At 35.9% G+C, this 21,579-nt stretch overlaps 1 protein-coding gene across 22 annotated transcripts in view; it reads left to right on the top strand.

The window, feature by feature from the left end:
* Positions 1 to 20,974, top strand: part of Uty (ubiquitously transcribed tetratricopeptide repeat containing, Y-linked) — a 160,587-nt gene extending 139,613 nt beyond the window's left edge. For 20 of the 22 annotated variants that reach the window (XR_001782882.2, XM_011248582.3, XM_030251565.1 and 17 more), the window contains 3 exons: positions 3,270 to 3,396; positions 6,409 to 6,579; positions 7,588 to 9,017. Coding sequence is in view for 20 of the 22 variants with exons in the window: in XM_011248582.3 (XP_011246884.1) it covers positions 3,270 to 3,396; positions 6,409 to 6,579; positions 7,588 to 7,614 (325 nt within the window). In the remaining 2 variants the exon portion in view is untranslated. Of the gene's footprint in view, positions 1 to 3,269; positions 3,397 to 6,408; positions 6,580 to 7,587; positions 9,018 to 18,394 lie in introns of those variants that run through there. The other 2 variants (XR_879400.3, XM_011248585.3) reach the window with 2 other exon arrangements.
* The last annotated feature ends 605 nt before the right edge of the window (positions 20,975 to 21,579 follow it).

Raw genomic sequence — 21,579 nt, 5'->3', positions numbered from 1 at the left:
GGTTACATTGAAGGACTTTTGATTATTTTCATTCCGTTTTTATTTCTTTTGAATAATTTTTGAAATATTGCTTGTAGACTTTAAGTTTTCCAACTTAAAGGAGTACACTTTTTTTAAAGTATTTCCCCAATAGTACTTAGATTAGTTATTGCATTGCATTCTTTGTTTCTATTTCTTTAATTTCCGCTGTGACTTTTATTGTATCTTACCATCTATTGGTTTGCTCATGTTTGTCCAAATTCTTTTTTTTTAAATAGATTTATTTATTTATTATATGTAAGTATACTGTAGCTGTCTTCAGACACTCCAGAAGAGGGCATCATATCCCATTACAGATGGTTGTGAGCCATCATGTGGTTGCTGGGAATTGAACTCAGGACCTCTGGAAGAGCAGTTAGTGCTCTTAACCGCTGAGTCTTCCCTCCAGCCCTGTTTGTCCAAATTCTTGAGTTGCATTACTGTCTTTTTTTTTTTTTTGAGTAGCATTACTAAGTCATTTATTTGTGCTTTCTGATTTCCTAAATGTATACACTTAAAGCTGTAAATTTCTCTTCTAGAGCTTTTAGTGTGTATCAAAGGGTTTATTTAAATTCTTTTATCATTTGAAATTATAATTTTATCATTTCTCCCTTTTTCTCCCAAATCCTCCTTTGTTCTTCAGATTCATGGCCTCTTTTTCATTAATCGTTGCTGCTGTAGGTGGTAGTGGTGGCAGCAGTGGCAGTGGTATGTGTATGATACTGCTAAATAGATTGTTGCTTAGTGTATATAATAGTAGTAGTATGTTTGTTTTCAGGCATGACCTCTTGGTATTAGATAATCAATTGTTTTCTTCCTTTGAGAAAACAAATGTTCTCTAGACCTTAGCATTTCTTAAGTTGCCTGTATGCCTACTTTTGTCATCCTTGCTCATTTCATATTTGGGGATTTATGTTACAGAGATGTTGTGGGGGTAGCTTGGACATATTAGGAAATAGTCGCATAGCAAACTTTCTGTTCTCTGGCTATTATAATATTTTCAACCCTTGTTCTTCAACAAACTCTTGAGGCATGGTTGGGGATTTGTATTTTATAAATGTGATTTGAAACCTGGGCTCTCTAACTCCAGAAGTTCTTTTTAGTGATTTAGTTCCCCCACCCTTTATTTATTTATTTATTTATTTATTTATTTATTTATTTATTTATTTATTTATTCTGTATCCCAAGCAAACACCTTTGTTTTCCCATTTCCCCTCATCACATGCCTTCTTCCTCTTGCCTTCACCTCTGAGGAGGTTTAGACCACCCCTGGTTACAATCCAACCCTGGTACATTAAGTCACTGCAGAGCTAAGCACATCCTCTCCCACTGAAGCCAGACAGGGTAGCACAGTTAGAAGAATAGGATCTACAAGCAGGCAACAGAGTTAGGAAGAGACCTGGCTCAAGTTGTTAGGAGTCCCACAGAAAGACCGAGCTGCACATGCTGCGTGTATGCAGGACCTAGGTCTAGCCCTGTACTCACTCTTTCTTTGGTTGGTGGTTGTTAGTTTACCTTGTTGGTTCTTTTATAGTGTACCTCTGCCCTCCAGGTCCCTCAGTTCTTCCTCTAACTTTTCCACAAGACTTCCTGAACTCTGTCTAATGTTTGGCTGTGGGTATCTGCATCTATTTTGGTCAGCTGCTGGGTGGAGCTTCTCACAGAACAGTTATGCTAGACTCCTGTCTGCAGTCATCACAGAATATCATTAATAGTGTCAGGGGTTGGTTCTTGTCTGTGGGTTGGGTCTCAAGTTGGGCCAGTCATTGAATGCCCATTCTCTCACTCTCTGCACCATCTTTGTTCCTGAACTTCTTATAGGCAGGACAGATTATGAGTCAAAAGTTTTGGTAGATTGGTGTCCTTATCACTTCATTGGAAGTCCTGACTGGCTACAGGAGGTAGCTACTTAAGGTTCCATAAGCCTCACAGCTAGGAGTCCCTGCTAGTCACCCTCATGGACTACCTGCCCATCCCGCACTCCAGCCCTGTGTGTGCTCATCCACCTGCTGCTCACTGCCATATTTTACTTTTATTGTATGTGTATTTTACCATTCTGGTTCCTGTTAAAATAGAGAGGGGTATAGGTTTCTTTTCTACTAGAATTACAGATGATTTGAGCTACCATGCTGGTGCTGGGAATAGAACCAAAGGTGCTCTAAGTGCTTTTACTTGTTAATTCATCTCCATAGCACCCCACAGTTGTTTTATCTTTTTTTAAATTTTATTTTGTTTATTTCTGTGTGTAAGGTGATTTGCCCTGCATGTATATCTTTGTCCATATGTGAAAAGTATCCTTGGTGGCCAGAAAAGGTCATATCCTCTCCTGATATTAGAGTTCTAAATGGTTGTAAGCTTCCATGTATATAATGGGAATTGAACCTGGGTCCTTTGGAAGAGCAGCCAGTCTTTTACTGAGCCATTTTTAAAGTCCCTGTCCAAAGATTTAGTGCCATATTTATATGACCCACTCACATTTGAGTAACAGTTAAATCTCCATAAATTTTTCTACTTACTGAAGTTTTTTTTTAATGGTTAGATAGTTTACATGAAAGTATTTAATTTTTTTTTTTAATTTTAAATGTTTGTCTAGTGTCCCAGAATAAGCTCTATTTTAGAGAAGAAGTTTCCATGGCTTGTTGAGAAGAATATATATCCTTTGGTATTTGAGTAAAATGTTCTGAAGGTATCTGTTAAGTCCATTTATTGTAGCTTTACTTTTTTGTCTCTGTATTAGAGAAGTAGGGTTTTTTAAATCACCTACCAGGGAAGTAATTACTTTGGAATTAATCTGTGTTCTTACTTCCAGCATCTCTCTCTCTCTCTCTCTTTTTTTTTTGTAAATGGCTGAAAGACGCAGGTATTTTTTTGTAATCCTTTCACCTAGTCTGATTAGCTGTTATTATTTAAAGTCCTTATTGAAACATGTGTTAATTGCCTATACTTTATTTTCAAATGCTGGTAGATGGGGCAGAGCCACTGGGCACTAAGGATGTATGTTATAGCCTCAGGCCTTGGAGTTAGAGGTGGCATAGATAAAATTCCCCAGTCCTTGGACTCTTTATGTGAGACTTGGGATTGGATTGAGAATTTGAAAGAATAAAAGCTTAGTAGCATCATGCAGACTTACACAGATGAGCCTGGACCCAGGATGTTTGGCTAAGCTAGACCTAGATATGATGCAGGGGACAGAGAAAGCTAGATTTTTAATATTCAGTATTTAATTTCTCTTTAAAATTCACCCATTATAGATATTGTCTCCTCAAGATTCTAAAGCATTGTCAGACTTTGAGAGAAGCTCTTGTTGCAGCAGGGAAAGAGGTTTTGTGGCATGGGAGGATAAATGATGAACCAGCTCCTTACTGTAGCATCTGTGAGGTAAGTATCCTTTCTTACAGGTAGTTGGTCTGGAATCTGAAGAGTTATAAGTTCAATGATTTATCTGAATTTTGAAATTTTATCTCATATAGTGTTCAGTGGCTTTGAACCCTAAAACTTCTTGTCTGCACCTTATATCTAATGGGTTACTGGGTATATAATAGTTTATCAGGGTCAGTTTCTCTTGTTTATAAATGCACAGTCTTATTTATTTATTTATTTATTTACTTACTTACTTACATTCCAAACACTGTTCCCCTCCCATTTGTTCCACCACCACTCCCACCCCCACCCCTGCCCCCAGGTAGAGTCCTTTAACCCATCTCCCCCATCCCCTTCTCAGAGAAGATGGGTGTGTGGTTCTTCCCAACCCCAACACCCCCATCCCTCTACCCTGGTATTTCAAGTCTCTGTGGGTTAGGTGCATTCTCTCATAATGAACCCAGACAAGGTTCAAAAGATATCAATATCTTTTTGTTGTGCTTTTTACAAAAGTTACACATTACAATTATTTTAAATTCTTATCTAAAAATGAAATATTACACTATATTTTGGCCAAGAATGATCTCCTAAATAGGCATACAAGTCTTAACTACTTGCCAAATGACAGTTATCTCAGAATTTCAAGATATCAGTACACAATAAAAGTACAGATGGTGACAAAATAGATTTAGTGTAGTGCAAGTCCAGGCAGGTAGTTACTGAACCCTTGTCTTAGAGTTTTACTGCTGTGAACAGACGCCATGACCAAGGCAACTCTTATAAGAACAACATTTAATTGGGGCTGGCTTACAGGTTCAGAGGTTCAGTCCATTAACATCAAGGTGGGAGCATGTCAGTATGTAGGCAGGCATGGTGCAGGAGGAGCTGAGAGTTCTACACCTTCAAAAGTATCTGAAGGGTACTAGTGAAGACTGAATACTGGCTTTCAGGCAGTTAGGGACTAGGATATTAAAGTCCACACTCAAAATGACACACCTCCTCCAACAAAGGCCACACCTTGTAATAGTGCCCACTCCCTGGACCAAGCTTATAGAAACCATCACAGACCTTTACAGTACTTCTTAAAGTAGATGAGCATTCTAGAATCTTTTAGTTCCAATAAGAAGAAAGATAATTCCATACCTGAACTGAGTTGAAAGGTTCTAGTCACAGCATCACATGGCTAGAAATGTGGCGCAAGTGATAGCATTTACATGCATAGCATGAATAATAATTAGGATTTGATTTGGTTTTTAGCCCTAGAAGGAAGAGTTGCTTTTTTGTTGTTGTTGTTGTTTCTTTTTTTTTTAAGCTTTCATTTTATTAGAAAACAAATTACAAACAACCAACTATGGCACTAGTATATATATTGAATATGAAACTAGGCAAAATAAATTATTCAATACTTAGAACTGGTTTTTCTGATTCACATAGATGGTCACACAGGTCTCGGAGCATCTAACTTTCTTTGAGGGTAGAGTTCAGTTTCACCAGCCAAAGTACATTGTTATATTCTAGGCTTTGTGAATATTCAGAGGATGAAGAAAGGAGTATGGGTAAGCAGTGAGTGAAAATAGTGTCTTGTCCGGGGTAGAGGATCATGTTTGTGATAGAATTGGCAAGTGGCATACTAGTGAGATATATCTCTGGGTCAAGGTAGACTTCAAATTCTTAAGTAACAACATTAGCAGATATAATTAAAATACACCCAGGATACTGAAATAACTGAAGTATTTGATAATCAGAGACAGTATAGACAAAAATATCATTAATTTGCAAGTCGTTGGAATTACTTTCAGACATATTTGCATAAAGGGGACAATAAAAGGGCATTTTCCACTAGATAGTGGAAGTCTGATGATGAGAGATTCAACCAGCATGCATGTGAAAATACAGATACATAAAAATTTTTCAAAAATGAACTTTATGACAACTAAATTCAACAAGGTACTGGATCAGATAAAGCTCCATGACAAGTTGTGCATGATTCAATTTTTAAAAATTCTATACTAGAATATTGTTAATAGCTTATTGGAAATTATAGAAACATATAAAGATGAAATGATTGGTTGTAAATGGTAAGATAAAAAGTAAGTGGGAGTTCTACTTTTGTGTAAGAACTTAAAGGCACAGTTTATATTTTATTAGATTTTTTTTGTTTCAGTTTTGCTTTTTTGTTTAGTTGTGTGGGGTTTTTGTTTTGTTTGTTTTTTGAGATGGGAACAAAGATTACCAAACACATTCAATTTTATGGTTTAGGGAAGTTGGAAACATCTGAAAAGGGAAAATATAATCAAATATATTATTTAAAAAACTGATAAATTATGTAGAGTGCTGCTTTTACCTTGCAATAGAACAGCTTATGATGGGATCAAAACATTAAAGCTTGTTCTATTCTTCTGAAAAATGAATCTATATCATTCCTAGTACTAGTACATAATCTTTATAATCCTATTTGTTATGGTATCTGAACTTTTGTAAGTTTTCACTATTTCTAAAATGTTCTTGTCATGTCAAAGCTCAAAATACACTTCTGTTTGTATTTGTTTCATTAATATATACAGATGAGAGCTAAACACTTTTTAAAATTCACATAAGGTTTCCTAATTTTGAAAAACAAAAAATTATATTCATTGAAGTATATTGTTTGATTGTACTGGCTTTTTCTTTTTTCTGATAAAGCATTTTTAGCCAAGATGAAGACAAACAAACAATGAAATAATAAGTTATGAGGACTCATACTAGAAAAATAAAAGGAAAATAATAAAAGTTGTATCTCTATACAGATGTTTAAGATACATATAAATAAACTAATACTTGTGAAGTCAACATAAGCTTTCTTATTTAGAAAAACTGGTTAATTATCCTAAAGTGAATCTTTCATTGGAAAAGATAGTTTCCGGTGTTTTTAGGTCTATGTTAAATATTCATTGACATCTCATTGGATTTAATGACTTTTTTCTTTGTATTTTTGTCTAGCGAAATGTTTAAATTAGAACTATCTTGTCCCTTTCTCTTGTGTTAAAATAGGTGGAAGTTTTTAATTTACTTTTTGTCACTAATGAAAGCAATTCTCAAAAGACATATATAGTACATTGTCAGAACTGTGCACGAAAAACAAGTGGAAATTTGGAAAATTTTGTAGTGCTAGAACAATACAAAATGGAGGACCTGATTCAAGTCTATGACCAATTTACATTAGTAAGTGATTTAAAATGTCACTATATACTTAACTGGGTTATAAAGGAGCAGTGTATATATATATATATATATAGGTGTGTGTGTATGTGTGTGTATACATATATATATATATATATCACAGAATGGTATCACAGTTAAATTTTAAAAATTTCTCCTGCTTTTTATAATATACATGTATGTTGTTGACCCTAGTTGATAGAATTAACTCATTTTTCTGTAGTAATTATCCAAATGGAAGTAATACTTTTAATCTAATTGATTTATTTAAAATGTAATACTTCCTAATGCTATTATTTTCATGGAAATAGTCTGTGATGTTCTTGTCAACATTCAGTATTTGATTACTTGCTCAGTTTCTTTGGTTGTGGGTTTTTGTTTTGGGGTTTGGTTTTGTTTTAGATATGCTTAGGTTTATATTATATTTGGGTGTTTTGCCTACATGTATGTTTGTATGCCATCTTCAAAATTTGCAGTTTTTAATTTCAGTAAAATATTTTTTTGAGATAGCATTTATTCCTACTTCCAGGAGTTGTGTCTCTAGAAATACAATTTCAGCTATAGATATTATTTTAGGAACTTTATTTCTACATTGGAAATTTATTTTTAGATTTTTGTTGTTGAAAGTCATTTTGGATGAGGAAATTAAAGAACAAATGGAGTTTTTAAAATAAATTACAGAATAGAAACACAAATTATGTTTCTATATAATCATGCCAGTAAGTAGCTGATAGAATGTTTATTAAATTTCACATTGTACATTCAGAATTTTAAAAACTTAACTAAATAATACTTAAAAAGTTTTGATTAAGTGGTAAACTACAGAAAAAATGATGGAAATTTTGGTAGTGGAATCTTGGGAACTATATTCAGTATGAATTCTCATTTGACTGATCATTAAGATTACTTTTCAACTCAAGCATAAACAGGCTGTTAGTATTCATTTATGGCTTTGAGCTACAGAATACTTACAAGCTTATGTAACAAAACAATATTTTTTTTTATTTGTAGGCTCCTTCGTTATCTTCTGCATCTTAATATTGTTCCAGAAATACTGAGGCGTTTGTTCTTCTTGAAATATACTACTTATTTTCTTGTTATTCTCATAAGACTGCTATCTCAAAGCTAAATTTATGCAACCTTTCAAGAGTAGAGAATCAGGAGACTAAACAGAGCATTACTTCTATTCCAAGATTTACAAAGTTGACCCAAATGTATTTCATAATTAAAAGTTAATAGTAATAGTCACATGATTTGTATATATCTGCCAGAAATAACATTTTGACACAAACAAATACCTGGAAAACAACTTTTTATATCTCCATTTCCTGGATGACAGATTTCTTTATGCTTGTAAGTTACCCCAAATTTTTTGTTTAGAATCAAATAGTATCTTATTTGGCTACTTCTTTTTAAGATAACTAACAAATTGAAAAAAAATTTTTTCTTTTACCAATTTTTTGCTAAAGTCAAAATAATATGAAAAAGGTTTATATTGCTCTGTCACTATTGTTTTGAAGTCTTGATTTCATGTGATTACAAAATAAAAATATTAACAGACTGGTAAAAAGATTATAGGTTGCATATAAATAATTTCAAAGTGATGGTTTTTTGTTTTGTTTTGAATCTTGACACAAACTCAAACTATTCATAAATACATATATATATGTGTATATATGTATGTATACATATATGTACATATATATATATATACACATACATACATATATACATATATATGTATATTGCTGGAAAATCCTTGTGAATTGAATGTTATTTTTTTCTAGATTTACTTGCCATTAAATACTAAGGAGTTGTATAATTTTAAATGCCACAATTAATTTTTATATGTGTAAATAAAGCTACTTAGTATTGTACATAAACTCTTATTAAAATTATTTAGTGTATAAAGAATTTTTCAATGTTTGAGTTTTGAAGATTATATAGTTCCAATCTTTGTTCCTTTTCAAAGTTAATGAATATATGTATTTAAGTCTGCCAACACATGTATGTATGTAGAGATCTCAGTATTTCACTCAACAAGAAAATCACAATTTTTCAATTTTTTATGGCTGAAAGTTTTTGAAGGTATTTGCTTACAAAATAGGTATGCTTATTTTTAAAGACCATCAGTGTCTTTTAGTCTGATTAGGTTACACCTTATGAAATGACAAGTAGTTGCTGTCAGAAATATTTTTTAAGGGTAGAAAATAAAGGTAAATTAAGATTTTTTTATAAGAAACATAGATTTGACAAGTGCTTATCATTTAGAGTTTTGCTTTAATGGAAAAGTTCATTGCAATGATGATCTCTATTTTAGAGTTTAATATTCCTAGGAACTTTTAAAACAGATAATTTTGAAATTCCATGTATTCCTGCTTGTTCAATCTGGTGTGTGTTGGGAGACTTACGCATTAAAATTTATTATTAGTAAATCTTAACAAGGTCTATGAAGGCTTTATTTCATATTTTTACTTAAAAGCTTAGTTTAGCAAAGACATCCCTATTTTCTTCTGTTTTTTGAGGTATTTGCCTTACATTCTCATTTTATTATTTGTTCTTTCCAACATGTTTTTAAAAATCTTTTGTGAAGAATGGATGAAGATTCTAAATGAAATCGCATAAATTACAAAACAAAATTTTTAGTTATTGGTAGTAAACTAGCTTGATTGCATTATAATGTCATCACAGAAACAGTAAGGTCATAAATATATGAATTATTAGACAATTTGCAAGTATTCATGGCTGATGACTAGAAATAAGAAACAAACTGTTATAATTTTTGTTAAAACATATGTAGTAAGTATGGTGGGATGGCTTAGTGGATAAAGCACTTGCTTTGAAATCCTTCCAACTTAATTAAGATTTGTCACTGGATCCCATATTCAAGTAGGAGAGAACTGACTCCAATGGGTTCACATAGTTGCCATACACACAAATGTAAACAATATTAAATGTGAAGTTTTAAGTATAAAGTATTCTTAAATTCTTCAAAACTAAGTAATTTTTAAGATCGACATTAATTTCACTTAGTGAATGTATCTAGAATTCAAAAATGAGGGTTTTATTTTTTTTTTTTTTGGTTGGTTGGTTGGTTTTTTGGGGTTTTTTTTTTTGTTTTGTTTTGTTTTGTTTTTTTGTTTTTGAGACCAGGTTTCTCTGTATAACCTTGGCTGTCCTGGAACTCACTTTGTAGACCAGGCTGGCCTCAAACTCAGAAATCCGCCTGCCTCTGCCTCCTGAGTGCTGGGATTAAAGGCGTTAGCCACCATGCCCGGCTCAAAAATGTGTTTATTGATTACAGTTATATGAAGTATAACATTTAGAGATGAAAAGGGAGAGACTACAGCAGACATCAAGAAAATTCAGAAAATTATAAGGATATACTTGAATTTTTTTTTGTACTCCACTAAACTGAAAAACTTTACATTTGTATTGGAAATTTATTTTAAATATATATTTAGAGGAGTATAGTTTCCCTGATACCCATATAAAAAACTAGGTGTGGTGTTGCACACTTTTAGCATTTGCCCAGAAGAAACTAAGATTTATTTTTGAATTCTAGATAAATCCACTAAGTTAAATTTATGTTGATCTTGGAAATTACTTAGCTTTGAAGAATTTAAGACAACAAAAGATTAAGTACTGCAAATCAGAGCAAATAAAAACTTTTGTATAAATACTAAAATCTTTATTTTCCATTGGCTGATTTGCAGTTTGTTTGAATATAAGGATTTTCTTGCTAAAATGTTTGAACTGGATTTCTGGTGTTTACTTGATAGCTATTCTGGTCAATTTGGCAAACAAGGTGATGGGTCCTGCAGAATGCCAGGGTTGACCTTTGGCCTTTACAAGCAGCTGTGTACAAGGGCACATCCATTATTATAAATATACAAAGCATACACATAAACACTCAAGCACAAAAGAAAATGCTTTGAGTAGATGAAAAGTATCACTGAATCTAAACAAAAGATTCACATATTTGTAAAGAATGCATTCTATTTTATTTGTATTCTTCAACAGACCATTAATCTCAGATGAATAATACCTCAGAGATTGTCCTTATGTTTAAATTGGATATACCTCCCATTACAGAGAATATAAGGGTATAGCTTAAAACTTTTTTTTAAGATTTATTTATTCTTTATTCTGTATTTATTTATTTTTATTTATTCAGTATTCTGCCTGCATGAATCCTGTATGCCAGAAAAGGGCATCAGATTCCATTACAGATGGTTATGAAGCACCATTTGGTTACTGGGAATTGAACTCAGGATCTTTGGAAGAGCAACCAGTACTCTTAACCTCTAAGCCTTTAGCCTTTAGCTCCTTAAAACTTTTTTAGGGGCTCAAGAGATGGCTCAGCATTTAAGGGTACTGGCTGCTCTTCAAAAAATACTGAGTTCAATTTTCAGCAAACACATAGTGGCTCACAACTATCTGTAATGGGATCTGATGCTCTCTTCTGATGTGTCCAAATAGAAGAATGGTGTACTCATATACATAAATAGATAAGGCTTTTGTTTTTGAAATTTAAAAAAAAAGAAGTTTTTGATAAGTGGTCTTTACACTTGGAGATAGCACTCTCAGGATAGATCAGAAAAGTTCATTAAAATACACAAGTTTTTATACAGTGAATTACTTGAATTTTAGATTTTTGGAATCTTCGTGTATTTTTCAGACATCTATATTGTTTGTTTTATTTTAATCTAATTCTCTCCCCTGTATTTATTACCCTCTTCTTCCTTTTTTTTTTTTTTGAATGCCCCACTTCCTATTTCCCCTATCATATTACTTGTTTCGAGTCATATATCAAAATATTATCTTTCCTAGGTCTATCCATTTATTTGCAAAGTTTATGACTTCCTTGTATTTACAGCTGAATAGTATCCCATAGTGTCTGTGTTTTACATTTTCATTATTAATTGGCTGTGAGTCTTTAGAATGTTTGTATTTCTTATCCATGAAATGAATAAGTAGTAATTATGAATTGAGTAGCAATGAACAGGGCTGAGCAAGTGCCTGTGAAGTATAGTATTGAGTTCCTTGACATATACCAAGGAATGGTATAACTGGGTCATATGGTAGATTTATTTTTATAGCTGTTTGAGAATTCTCCACACTGATTTCCAAGTGAATGTACTAATTTAGAGTTCCAACTACATTGAGTGAGTATCTCTATTCCCTGCATTTTTCCGCTTTTTATAGTTTTGTTGTAGTTATTGTTGTTCTTCTTTTATTAATCATTCCATTTGTTACATATTTAATGATATCTTACTTCCTGGTTATCTCTCCATAAGCCATCCTCCCTACCCCTCATCCCACAATCTCTCTTTCTTCCCTCTCCTTTACCTCTATGAGGGTGCTCCCCCACTCATCCATCCAGCAGCCCCCTGTGCTGGGGCATTAAACCTCCACAAGATCAAGATCTTCCCTTCAATTGAATTGGCAAATTGCTCCTTCTAACTGTGAAGAATTGAATTGGAATTTTGATGGGAATTGTATTGAATCTGTAGATTGCTTTTGGTAAGAAGGTCATATTTATTACATTAATCCTGCCAATCCATGAGCATGAGAGATATTTCCATCTTTGAGGGCTTCTTCAATTTCTTTCTTCAAAAGAACTAATAACCAAATAAACTTCAGAGTGCCAATATCCAAAAGACTTCAAATCCTTATCATACAGATCTTTCACTTGCTTGATTAGATTCACACCAAGGTATTTTATATTATTTGTGACTATTGTAAAAGGTGTTATTTCCCTAATTTATTTCTCAGCCTGTTTATCCTTTGAGTAGAGGAAGGCTACTGATTTATTTGAGTTAATTTTATATCCAGCCACTTTGCTGAATTTGTTTATCAACTTTAGGAGTTCTCTCTTGGAATTTTTGGGGGTCACTTAAGTATACCACCCTATCATCTGCAAATAGTGATGTTTTGACCTCTTCCTTCCAATTTGTATTCCTTTGATCTCCTTTTGTTGTCTAATTGTTCTGGCTAGAACTTTGAATACTATATTGATTGGGTAGGGAGAGAGTGGCCTTTAATGGGATTGCTTTGAGTTTCTCTTTATTTAGTTGGATGTTGGCTATTGGTTTGCTGTATATTGCTTTTATTATATTTAGGTATGGACCTTAAAACTTTATTAAATTTATTAAATTCCTGATGTCTCCAATAATTTTAACATAAAGGGGTGTTATGTTATATTTTGGCAAAGGCTTTTTCAGCATCTAATGAAATGTTCATGTGTTTTTTTTTCCTTTGAGTTTGTTTGTATAGTGAATTACTTTGACGAATTTCTATATATTGAACCATGCCTGCATTCCTGTGATGAAGCCTACTTGATCATGGAGAATGATGGTTTTGATGTGTTCTTAAGTATTTTTGCATCGATATTCATAAGGGAAATTGGTCTGAAGTTCTCTTTCTTTGTTGGGTCTTTTTGTGGTTTAGGAATCAGTGTAACTGTGGCTTCATAGAAAAAATTGGTTAGGGGCTGGTGAGATGGCTCAGTGGGTAGGAGCGCCCGACTGTTCTTCCGAAGGTCTGAAGTTCAAATCCCAGCAACCACATGGTGGCTCACAACCACCCGTAATGAGATCTGACTCCCTCTTCTGGAGTGTCTGAAGACGGCTACAGTGTACCTACATATAATAAAATAAATAAATAAATAAATCTTTTTAAAAAAAAGAAAAAGAAAAAATTGGTTAATGTTCCTTCTATTTCTATTTTGTGAAATAGTTTGAGAAGTATTTGTATTAGGTCTTTAAAGTCTGATAAAATTCTGCACTAAAACCATCTGGCGGTGGGCTTTTTTTTTTGGTTGGGAGACTTCTCATGACTGCTTCTATTTCCTTAGGGGTTATGGGACTGTTTAGGTGGTTTATTTGTTCCTGATTTAACTTAGCCACCTGGTATCTATCTAGAAATCATACATTTCATCTATATTTTTCTGTTTTGCTGAATATAGACTTTTGTAGTAGGATCTGATTATTTTTTTGAATTTCCTCAGTTTCTGTTGTTATGTCTCCCTTTTCATTTCTGATTTTGTTAATTTGGATACTGTCTCTGTGCCCTTTAGTTAGTTTGATTAAGGGTTTATCTATCTTGTTGATTTTTCTCAAAGAACCAGCTCCTGGTTTTGTTGATTCTTTGTATAGGTCTCTTTGTTTCTACTTGGTTGATTTCAGCCCTGTGTTTCATTATTTCCTGCCATCTACTCCTCTTGACTGTATTTGCTTCTTTTTGTTCTAGAGCTTTCAGATGTGCTGTTAACCTACTACTGTATGATATCTCCAGTGTCTTTATGGACCACTCAGAGCTATGAGTTTTCCTCTTAGCATTGCTTTCATTGTGTCCCATACGTTTGGATATGTTGTGCCTTCATTTTCTCTAAATTCTAAAAAGTCTTTAAATACTGTATTTCCTTCTGACCAAGTTATCATTGAGTAGATAGTTGTTAAGCTTCCATATGTATGTGGTCTTTCTGTTGTTTTTGTTGTTATTGAAGACCAGCTTCAGTTCGTGGTTGTCTGATAGTATACATGGAATTAATTCAGTGTTCATGTATTGGTTCAGGTTTGTTTTGGTCGATTTTTGAGAAGAAAGGTATATTATTTTCTTTTAGCGTGAAATGTTCTTTAATATCTGTTAAGTCCATTTGGTTCATAGCTTCTTTTATTTTCACCATGTCTCTGGTTAATTTCTTTTTCCACAATCTGTTCATTGTTAGAAGTGGAGTGTTGAAATCTCCTACTATTATTGTGTGATATTAAATGTGTGCTTTGAAATTCTGTAACATTTGTTTTACAAATGTGGGTGCCCTTGCAATTGGGGCATAGATGTTCAGAATTGAGAGTTCATTGTGGTGGATTTTTCTTTGATGAGTATATAGTGGCCTTTTCCATCTTTTTTGATAACTTTTGGCTGAAAGTCTCTTTTATTGGATATTAGAATGGCTACTCCAGCTTGTTTTTTTGGGACTATTTGCTTAGAAAATTTTTTGCAGCCTTTGAGGTAGTGTCTGTCTTTATCAGTAAGGTATGTTTCCTGTGTGCAGCAAAATGCTGGGTCCTTTTTTTGTATCCACCCTGTTAGCTCATATCTTTTTATTGGGGAATATTGAATCCATTGATGTTGAAAAATATTAGGGACCAGTGATTGTTGCTTCCTGTTATTTTTGTTTTTAGAGGTGAAATTATGTTTCTGTAGCTATCTTCTTTTGGGGTTGTTGTGAAAAGATCAATTTATTGCTTTTTCTTGGGTGTAGTATCCCTTCTTGTATTGGACATTTCCTTCTATTATCCTCTGTAGGGCTGGATTAGTGGAAAGTTATCTATAACTCCTGTCCTCTTTCTTAGGTTTTCTGTCTCCAGTGTTGTCTCTCTTTGTGATTTCTTTATTGTTTCTATTCCCAGTTTTAGATCCTGCATGGTTTTGTTCCATTCCTTCGCCTGTTTGATTTGTGTTTTCCTGTAATTCTTTTTTTTTTTTCCTTTTTTTTTTTTTTTTTTTTTTTGAGACAGGGTTTTGTATAGCCCTGGCTGGTCTGGAATTCACTTTGTAGACCAGGCTGGCCTTGAACTCAGAAATTCACCTGCCTCTGCCTCCCAGAGTGCTGGGATTAAAGGTGTGAGCCACCATGCCCTGCTTTTCCTGGAATTCTTTTAGGGCTTTTTTCTGCTTTAAGGGCTTCTACTTGTTTACCTGTGTTCTCCTGTATTTCTTTTCTTTCTTTCTTTTCTCTCTCTTTTTTTTTTCTTCTTTTTCTCTCTTTTGGTTTTTTGAGACAGGGTTTCTCTGTATAGCCCTGGCTGTCCTGAAACTCACTCTGTAGACCAGGCTGACCTCAAACTCAGAAATCCACCTGCCTCTGCCTCCCAAGTGCTGGGATTAAAGGCACGCGCCATCACTGCCCGGCGTCTAAGTGCATTTTTAAGGGAGCTTAAGCTATGAAGTATTGGCAGGACTCACTTGGGGAACAGAATGACTCACATCCTACAATTCTCTCACATTCACAATATCTCTATATGTGTACAGGTCTTGTTTTTTTGATAATTGTAACAAAGTATTCCCTCCTTATTTTTGATGGCTTTTCCTTCAGCAGTGAATAACCATCTATGTCTCTTCCAGTTTTAAAGCCTGGGTTAGATCCTTTAGTTCAGCTTTGTGGGCTGAAGTTCCTGGCAGCAAAGCAGTTGTCCAAATAACAGAGTCCAAGCCCATTACTGCTGCCCCTGCATGTCTGATTCCATTCTGGATGACGCTGCTCCTATCCATTAAGTATATTCATCCCTCATCTGACCAGAGTATGACAATCAAGTCTGGCCTGACATTCTGGATGTATCCCAGTACTATAGAGCAATCATGCTGCATGTCTGAGGGTGGATCAGATAGCAGGGTGGCTGGCTTTAAGGCAGATGGTGAACCGGTTATATCTTATGTGAGGGGAATTCAAAAGTAGAGCCTGAAAGTGCACCAGTCTGGCACACCGGCTGGGTGGATTCCAGAGGGTCCCCTCAATAGCATTGGGGGTGGTGATAAGTTCCTGCCATGTGGTTATTTTGTCAGCATCCTTGTCTTGCAGGATGCTGGAAACTATGATCTAGAGGTAGACTGGCCATCCTTGGGCCACCGGGTCCAGCTTCTTAGATAAATAAGCCACAGATCTTTTCTATGATCCCAAAGTTTGGGTGAGCCACCCCCTTTTCTATCCCCTTTCTCTCATCCATATACAGGTGGAAAGGTTTGTGAATCTTCAGGAGGGCCAAAGCAGTCATCTCCAATAAGGCTCTTCTTAGAGTCTTAAAAGCCATGTCCATCTCAAGGGTCCGTTCTATGTTGTCTTCTTGGCCCTGAGAGTCCTCATAGAACAGTTTGGCTAACTCAGTGAACCCTGGCACCCAAAGTCTTCAAACCCATCATATCCCAGAAATTTCTGTACTTGCCTTTGGGTTATGTAACTGAGATGTTAAGTTTGGTTTGTTCCTGGTGTATGACAGCATGTGTTGGTCAGTCAGTCCCCTTTGAATATGTAGGTGACCTTAAGTTGACAAAGCTGGGCTTTCTTAGCAGATACTCAGTAGCCAAGTTGACTCTATTCCTGTAGGAGGCATCAAGTGGCCTCCTGACATGTCTCCAAGTCTGGAGCTCTCAATACATACTGGAGCACATTTATTTGGGGATGTGCCCACAGGTACTCATCTGAGTCCTCATACAGTGCCTCTTCAAAGGCAGTAAGTAGGTGGAGAGACCAAAATCTTTTAAATTCAGACTCCATTTTAGAGAACCTGACCTAAGTTTGAAGTCAGGTAAACTAACACGCTCCTACCTGGCATTAGTTTCCAAGTTACTTTGCCCCAACAAAACCCAAGCCTAGCTCCAGTCTCTAGGCTCTCACCCCAACAAGATCAGAGTTTCCAGGTTACACCCTGAACAAGACCAGCTACTCCAGGTTATTATCCCAACAGATCTGCACCCCCAGGTTACAAGCCCACACCTGCCTAATGATCACCAATATAGAGGGAAATAGAAATTAATTTTACAGTTTGAGTCCCAGCACCAGCCAATTATGCTAAAGACCATAGTAGCTTTCCAATTAGATGCTTGCATTTGGGGCCCTGTAGCCCAGAGAGGTAAGACTGTAGTAGACTTGGCCCTCTGGGTAGTGTGAGGTGGACTTCAAGGGGAGTCAGGGGCTGCTCCTTCCTCTGCCTGTGCTGGCTGGACATGGGTAGAAATATAAGGAGCTGGACAGAGATCCTCCTGGGGAGTAGAAAGGGGGAGCAAGGGCCATAACAAAAAAGGTCTCATTCAAACAGCGGGCTTCTCAACCTGGTATTGCCATGTGGTAATGTATGGCACTTGGTCCCCAACTCTCATAAAGTAAGCCTTCACCCTGTAAATGATGAGGGAGGGGGAGTGGAAAGTTTCCTTAGATCAGAGGTGGGCCATTTATTCCTACAATGATGGTTAGTTTTCAGGACAAACAACCAGACCCAAGTCTTTTGCAACTCATTGAAAGTCCTTAGAATGGTTAAGGACAAGCCCAGTGAGATGCACTGTGCCTGTCCCTTTCTAGGAATCAAAGAAAAATTTGTACAAGAGGACAAAAAGCACAAACATAATACAACACAGACAGAAACAGGAGGATATTCCTGGGAAACCAAAACCAAAAGGCTGTCTAAGATGATCTCTCTCCCTGTGCATGGGAGGCCTATAGACACACAGCTAGTTCAGAATTCAGATGAGAACTAGCAAGTTCTGCTTCTAGTAGAGGTTCAGGAGTGTCCTCAATTGCCTCAGGCCAGTTGACAAAATATGCATCCACTTTGTCCCTATAGGCCTCAAACAGAAAGATTAAACGTGAAGCGCAAACACAGAGATGGACAAGACAAAAGACAACTGGGTGCCCAGAATTACCGATCAGAAAAACACTTCACTCTTTGAATCAGGGGGTCTCTAGCAAATCCTGGGTGTGATTTATGATTTGTTGAAGAATGGTATCCAGGACTCAAATAGAATGGAAACACAAAGACTGTTTTATTCTGCAAGAAGTCCAGCATGCTGGGGGGGTCTCTCAGTCCAAGATGGAGACCCCAAAGTGAGTTCATGGGCCTCATTTAAAGCACATGAGGGGAATTCTAGGGTAGATGACTTCTATCTTAATCTGTTGAGGCCACAAGCTTGCTTAAAATTCTTAAAATTCTTAAATGAAATGTGTATATACTTTTTAACTTTTTGCTCTAGATTCTTAGGATCAGGTGTTTTACTCACTGGTGAAAGAGAAAATCTTGTCATATCTTTTACCATCTCTCAGGCTTCATGCAAAATCTCTTGTCTGGGAGACTTGTACCCTGACATTAAAGGAGTTAATTCTCTCTTGAAGATTGTAAAACCTCCTCATCAACCTCAGAAAGAAGGAAAGCAATGAAAAAAGTGTCCATGCTATGAGGAACTGGACTTGATTCACAAGTTTTAGGAGCAGAGAAATTGGAGCTGGAGGTAAGGGAGTGATCATAAGAAGAAGGAAAAAAACAAAAAACAAAAAGATCCTCCACCTTGTCACAGAGAGGCAGTAAATACTATATCTTTAGGTTCTAATTTGGATTTTATTGCCAGTGTTAGTCTTGCTTTTTCCAGATCTTATTTATATTTTTATTTTGCTTTTACTTTTTTATTTGGGGTGGTGGTGGTTTGAGACAGGGTTTCTCCGTATAGCCCTGGATGTCTTGGAACTCACTCTGAAGACCAGGTTGGCCTCAAACTCAGAAATCCTCCTGCCTCTGCCTCCTGAGTGCTGGGATTAAAGGCATGCACCACTACCTCTTGGTTCAGTTTTAGTTTTAACTGTGTCAAATCTAGTATTGTTTCCTTTCTTTGCAAAACTGAAAAGCATCACTAGGAATTTCCTCTGGCCCCTTTGCATCAAATATTCTCTGAATTTTTTTGTTGTTGCTGTTTTTTGTTTTTCTAACAAGGACCAACTTCTTTTCAGGGAAAGATGACTGAAGTTCTCTAATGAATTTTATCAACTGATGACGTCCCTCTTACCTCCTTCCTCCAGCAACAAAGTTCATAGAACTTCTATGTCTTAGGTTTTCCATTGCTGTGAATAGACACCATGACCAAGGTAACACTTATAAAGACAGCTAGGAGCAGGGTCTCAAAGCCCACCTATACAGTGACACATTTCCTTCAACAAGGCTACACCTACTCCAACAAGGCTATATTAGCATCTCCTAATAGCACCATTCCCTGGGACAAGCATACACAAATCACCACATTCTACAAACAAATGTCACTTCTTCAACACTGCCTGTTTTAACCTGAAAAACCTTTAACATATACCTCTCAAGGCAGCTAGGCCAGACCAACTCCATAGTTCTCTACAGTTACCCAGGTAACAGGACCCCCATATGACTGTTGCTCCTCATAGCAGGACATCTTATGGATTCAGGAAACTCAAGAGCCTGTTGGCAACCCACATGGATGGTGTGGACAGATATAGAAAGACCACTTGCCAAATATGTCACAGATTGAGCAATCTGGGAACTTTCTATTCTTTCTTGAAGGATGCTGTTTGTACTGCCAGATCATCTGAGGCAAGCTTGTTAGGTACTAAAGATATACTAAGTCTGGATACAAGTGATGTATATTTTTTAAATTAAATGTGATTTTTTTCCAAAGCAAATGAGTTTTAGAAACACATTTGATCTTGTAATAGTTCTATCTTTAGATCTTGGATCCAACTTGCTGCATCTTTCTGTCTGTAGTAGCTTTAACTTGTCTACTTGTGTTGTCCTAAAAAGACATCTCACAGTTTCTAAGAGGATCACAAGAGATAGCACACAGTCTGTAAAGTACTTTACTTGGATTTTTGCTGAGGCCCATGCAGGAGGAACAGTGAACAGCTTTCACTGCTCAGGGAATACAGCCTACTGGTTAGCGCAGTCATGTTGGGCATGTCACTGGGATACATGACCTCAAGGACTAAATGTTCTGAGGACTTCATGCTTTGGTGAGTTTTGCTCTGCCTGTTGCCTTCACACCCCTCTTAATCTAAGAATTGTATGAAAACTCTAAGGGGGTTTCCAGGCCCTCACTGGGCAGTGTCACTGGCACTCATAATAATCCAGTTTGATATCTTTCAGGCATTGCTGCTGAAACAGATTAATCATTCAGTCACTTCCTAGGAGAGAATTTACAGATGTAGATTGTCACCAATGATCATCACCCTTAAAAAAATTAGGAAAAATAAAGTTGTTAGTGAAGCTAGGTTGTGATGTTTTGACAACTGATTCTGATGTGCAAAAGGCACACTCTTAACAGTTAAACCAGTGACTTTTTGAGGTCCGGGAACAAGAACAATGGCAGCACTAGCTGATCTGACTCTCACTGAGGCTGAACTGGTGATGGTTGACTTCTTAAACCTATTTCTGCCCTCAGCTTCCTGATATGATTTAATAAAAGTTGCTGATGAGTAGATGTGTATTGTGAGAATTTAAAGTAAATATGGCTGACTATATAAAAGTTTGGATATGTGATTCTTCTCAGATTATTATAAGAATACTTTTTAAGCTAAATCAATTGATCCTTTGTAAACACAAATTGCTGCTTGCTAGTAAGAAAGACTGGCTGAGAAAAATATTTTGCTGTTCACACTTAGTCAACCTGAAACAAGTTACAAATATATGTATATTCTTGGGAATAGTTTGTTTTCTTTACCCTTACCATGTGGTGTTTTACCATGTAAAGTTATGGGGAACATACTGTTTTTTCATTAGTCATTCACTAGAAGAAAAATACAATGTAATCATGTTATCATTCTATATTGCTTGAAAGATTTTGCTAGGATATATAAGTTGTGGGAGAAAAATAAAGTATGTGTTGAAGCCTATTTCCATCCCCCAAATGTGTATATGTGTAAAATACTTAGTACCTGCTTGTTTGAACTTTGTGAAATTCATTCAAGGTGGGTGGGTGGGTGGATGGATGGATGGGTGGGTGGGTGGATGGATGGATGGATGGATGGATGGATGGATGGATGGATGGATGGATGGATGCATATGTGTGAAGTTGTTGATGCTTGCTTTGCTTCAACCACTCAGTGTGTGTGTGTGTGTGTGTGTGTGTGTGTGTGTGTGTGTGTGTGTGTGTGAATTTTCTCTTTCCATTTCTTTCTTGATGACCCCTAAGAGTTAAAGGAATGTAGAGTTTCTTGCTGGCCATTGGGAGTGCCTAGTCCCAATGAATCAAGGTTTGCTTCCTTGCACAAAAGTCTACTGAGTGATTTCTCTAATCACTAGTTGCCAGTAGCAGCAGCAGGTGATTTCTCTAATCACTGGTGGCTATCAGCACCAAACCCAGCCAGCTGACTCAGTAAGCTCAGATCAGCACTGACTGTGATCATAAACCCCATACCTTGCTGCCTGCCTCAGTTTACCCTGTGGTGTCAAAGCTGGTCTTTGATATCCTTATCAGATTTTATCAGGAGGTAGGGAC

This window comes from Mus musculus, chromosome Y, assembly GCF_000001635.26.
Source record: "Mus musculus strain C57BL/6J chromosome Y, GRCm38.p6 C57BL/6J".
In the NCBI taxonomy this organism is placed as follows: domain Eukaryota; kingdom Metazoa; phylum Chordata; class Mammalia; order Rodentia; family Muridae; genus Mus; species Mus musculus.
This window is presented reverse-complemented; position numbering and strand designations above follow the sequence as displayed.